Consider the following 3,957-nt stretch of genomic DNA (forward strand, 5'->3'; position numbering starts at 1 on the left):
AAGAAAAATACACCAGAATGTAAACATAATTGTACATAGGCCTACATGTTTTTCCTCAAATCATTAAACATTCGTTTTATTCTCCTAACATTACAATTACTTATGTTGACTCCCTCTATTTATTTCTGTTTGTAAAATTCTGTGTGCTCAACTACTATAATCCATTTTAGAAGTGAGAAAAAAATGTGAAAAATGAATTTCTCAGACTGTATCTACTGAATACCCTGTTACCAATACATTGGAAAACAGGAGCAAAATCACAAAACCCCCTGGTATACAATGCTTGTGAATGTATGTAGTCACATGTCATGTGATGCACTCGATCTGCATTAGCGGAGTGCAACTATTCAGAAACAATCCCTGGAAAGCAGGATCACAGTGTCTTCACAAGAGACGTGCTCGTGGATGCCAGTGCAACCACTCTACCTACAAAGAATGTTTCCCTGCTGTTCCTGCAGAAAACCACCTGCGGAAAGCACAACTCTTTCTGCAGCTTTTATTTGTACACATTCATATACAGCAGTATACAAATTATAGTCATTCCTGAAAGATCTGCAGCACAGTCATTACCTGTAACACACGTGCACATGTTTATTTATTTTAAAGAACAGACCAGGGTGATGTGTAGCATAGAGGCAGATATCTGCCTAAACATCTATCAACATTATTTTTGGGAAATTAGATCTTAAAAACGTTCTTTTTTCTGCATGGTGTGAAGGACTGATCATTAACACATACAAAGGCTGGACACAAAATAAGAAACTCCTGCAATATATAGCATGCAAATGGTCTATTCACAGGACAGTCATTGTTATGCAAATTACATCAGTGAGATGCATTCTGTAATGCATAAAAGTCAACTTCAGATCTGACAGTTTGCAGGTGCCGTCAGACAAAATTGCCCAAATTATTGAAGGCATAATAAAACAATATGATGATTTCCAGTAATCCGTCCTATCCAAACATTTCTTCATGCACTACAGCAGGGGTGCACAATTCCGGTCCTGGAGGGCCGGATCCCTCCTGGCTTTTGTTCCAACTGTGCTCTAAATTACTTAATTAGACCAATAATTGATAATAATTGGTCCAATTAAGTAATTTAGGGCAAGGTTGGCACAAAAGCCAGGAGGGACACCGGCCCTCCAGGACCGGAATTGTGCACCCCTGCACTACAGTATAAATATAAAAGTGTGTGTGTATATATATATATATATATATACACATATATTTTATATATAAAATGCAGCCAAATCCATCCTTCCTGGTTACACATGATGGCCCCAACACCCTATTCAGCATTGTAGCAGTTTACATTTTTGGTGTGTAACCCTTGCAATATTACTATTAAGCTGGATATCCAAACAATGCTGTCACATTTAATTTACAGTGTGGTTGATGTTGCACAGCTGATCAGGGTTTAGGCACATGAATAAGGTATGGTAAATTGCCAACACACTCAGTCTAGTACATCAGTTACTAAACGGGTATTTGAAACCAGGACCCTGTCTTACAAAACACACTCTAAACCTGCAGTACTGAATGTCTGCTTATACAAAAAAAAGGACCATTACCCCTTAACTGCCAAACAGTTCTGAATGCTCAGAGACAGGCAATGTGCAGATTAACAAAGCCCTGCAAATGTTACTGTGGTTTTAAAGGGACCAGATTAGCGTGGTGCAATGCAGCACAGGGAGGCGTACTGGGGCAGACCACGCACCCTGGAGGCTATCACAACTAGACGACGGCACAGGTACTGGGGCTTGCAAAGGCAGTCTTGTTCACTTCATCTCCTCGGCCTCCTCCTCTAGCGGCTGGGTGTGCACCTCCACTTTCTTGGCCGGGATGTAAGAGCCCATCCCTGCAGCTCTCTCAGCCTCCGCCTGGGTATAGGGCTCCTCTCGCAGCTGCTTCAGTCTGCAAGCAAGACGCATGGACAGAAAGACAGCACAGATCAGATGGGGGTTCATACACGCTCCCGGAGGCAGCAGTCCCACATCAGAAATACAGTGGTTTAAAATAGTTCTACAATGACCCCATTGGATTACATTTTGGTAACAGCTCAGATATTTCCAATTTTCTGAAGATTGCATTTATGATAAAATCAAGCACTGTACTCTGTGCAAACCCTTTTGGAGATTCATTTAAGCCAGTGGTACTCAAATCTGGCCCTCGAGATCCAACCCAGTCCAAGGTATTTACTCCAAGCAGGTTCTTATACTGAATCACAATGTTGCAATTTTGATTTCAAATCCAATGCTGTTTGTGAGCAGCTCACACCCTTCAATGGGGTGCCGCATTTGCTGTTCTCTTACCCAGTAAACTTGTTTTATATATCTGTCTTTTCTGTAACATATTTTAATGACCTCCTTTTCTTTCAGTTATTTTTTATCACATAAATCCGACAATTGTTTCTACCTGTTTTCATCTGTTACTTTCACTGCAAACTCCTTAAAACCTCAGGACGGAAAACAAAAAACAACAAGAGAAAGACAGCAATAAAACATTACCTCCTTTTATGCACCTTAGTTTTAACGTGTTCCTTCAAGCTCCTCAGATCCACAAAGTACCGCCTATTTGTGAAACAGAATAAAAAAAAAAAGAAGAATGTATTATATATATTGTGTGTGAAACACCTGACTTGGAATTGCATCTTACAACATATACATTGAGTGTTTTATAAAATTTTAGGAATTACAGAACCTGGCTTTTGTCAGGGTCACAAACCAATGATTTATGACTTGAGAACTGTTTGAGAACAGCTCAAATGAAAATAATAACAGCACAGCAGGAGAACCGCAGGATGCACGGTAAGCTTGAAGAGCAAATGTCTCCAGTGTTGGACCTCTGTTTTAGCGCCTTACTCACGCGCAGTGCAGGCAGTAGTGCTGGGCGTTTCCAGTGACGTCATAGTCCACCTCCTGGTGCAGCAGCTTGGCCGCGACCTCTGGCTTCATGTCATGATGGATCTGATCCAAGTCCTTGGTCCTCCGTTTGGTTTTCCAGAGCTTTGCTATGTTCTTTTTCTTGTCGCTCTTGTGATTGCCCGTTTGCTTGGACTTACCCATGGCTTAACTCAAATAAAAATGTACATGTTAATAAATCAAGCTAAATATCAAAACACAACTATCTACAACAAACAAACAAAAACAACACTTAATTAAAACCTGCAATCTCTTGTCCTCCTAATTTTAAACTAAAGTGTAATTACAGGTATTTTGTGGGAGTTCACTACAATCTTCTATACTAGTTACACGCTGCACTTCAGATCTTATTACAACAGCTATAACAGTTAGGCAATAGGTAGGGGTGATATGATGTACTGTATACGTCATACTGTGACATCACGTGTATGCATTTAGTCAACTAATGGAGATTTGGAGTGATCCTATCGTCGTACATTTCAGCACCACCACGTGTATCGTGAACTATGTCTGGTGAACCCAACCTGTTGTTCTCTAGACTATAGACAGGGGAACCGAGGACTCCAACTTGCTTACTCTCTGACATTGAATTTCGGAAGAATTAAAGCTAAACTAGGATTCTAAACAGAAATTCAAAATGGGATTTAATCCTCCCCCGCAAAGTTATGTTTTAGTTATTCACAATATTCAACATATTGGGATTACATTTTAATATGTTCACTGTAGACTGCATCTTCATTGAGTTTGTGCGATTTATTTTAAGGCCAATTTATTTAGAATGTTAGTGTCGACTGCACGCACACTGTCGTCACTACAAAACTCTTCTACGCACACGCAGTTTAAAAAAAAAAAAAAAAGAACAACGCTACACAGGCTGTACAACTAAATATATGAATACGGTACCTTTTTAGTAGTTCTAGTACTTGTTTCCGTGTCGGCTCTGTAAGTACACTTATATTGTGTTTATCCCACGTGTCTGACTTCCGACCTCAGTCACTGTGCATCAAACAACCGTTCCGGGTGGAACGAGGGACCG

General features: G+C 40.2%; 1 protein-coding gene across 2 annotated transcripts; it reads right to left on the reverse strand.

Moving 5' to 3' along the window:
* Positions 1–1,181: 1,181 nt before the first annotated feature.
* LOC117413886 (zinc finger protein 593-like) lies at positions 1,182–3,954 on the reverse strand. 2 transcript variants are annotated; one of them, XM_034023290.3, is made up of 4 exons: positions 3,825–3,939; positions 2,866–3,072; positions 2,508–2,570; positions 1,182–1,914 (listed from the first exon to the last, which is right to left on the reverse strand). In XM_034023290.3, the coding sequence occupies exons 2-4, from the start codon at positions 3,063–3,065 to the stop codon at positions 1,779–1,781; spliced, it is 399 nt and encodes a 132-aa protein (XP_033879181.1). In that variant the 5' UTR covers positions 3,066–3,072; positions 3,825–3,939; the 3' UTR covers positions 1,182–1,778. The 2 variants fall into 2 exon arrangements, with proteins under 2 accessions (XP_033879181.1, XP_033879180.1); XM_034023289.3 differs by having other exon boundaries at positions 1,183–1,914; positions 2,866–3,067; positions 3,825–3,954.
* Positions 3,955–3,957: the final 3 nt, after the last annotated feature.

This window comes from Acipenser ruthenus, chromosome 25, assembly GCF_902713425.1.
Source record: "Acipenser ruthenus chromosome 25, fAciRut3.2 maternal haplotype, whole genome shotgun sequence".
Lineage (NCBI taxonomy): Eukaryota > Metazoa > Chordata > Actinopteri > Acipenseriformes > Acipenseridae > Acipenser > Acipenser ruthenus.

What these genes read in the sequence shown, in the direction of transcription:
- LOC117413886 (XM_034023290.3), bottom strand. Translation starts at nt 3,065, where the DNA reads ATGGGTAAGTCCAAGCAAACGGGCAATCACAAGAGCGACAAGAAAAAG. An exon ending in CACTACTGCCTGCACTGCGC is followed by an intron (nt 2,571 to 2,865) that starts GTGAGTAAGGCG and finishes TTTCACAAATAG; the next exon opens with GCGGTACTTTGTGGATCTGA. An exon ending in ACTAAGGTGCATAAAAGGAG is followed by an intron (nt 1,915 to 2,507) that starts GTAATGTTTTAT and finishes TCTTGCTTGCAG; the next exon opens with ACTGAAGCAGCTGCGAGAGG.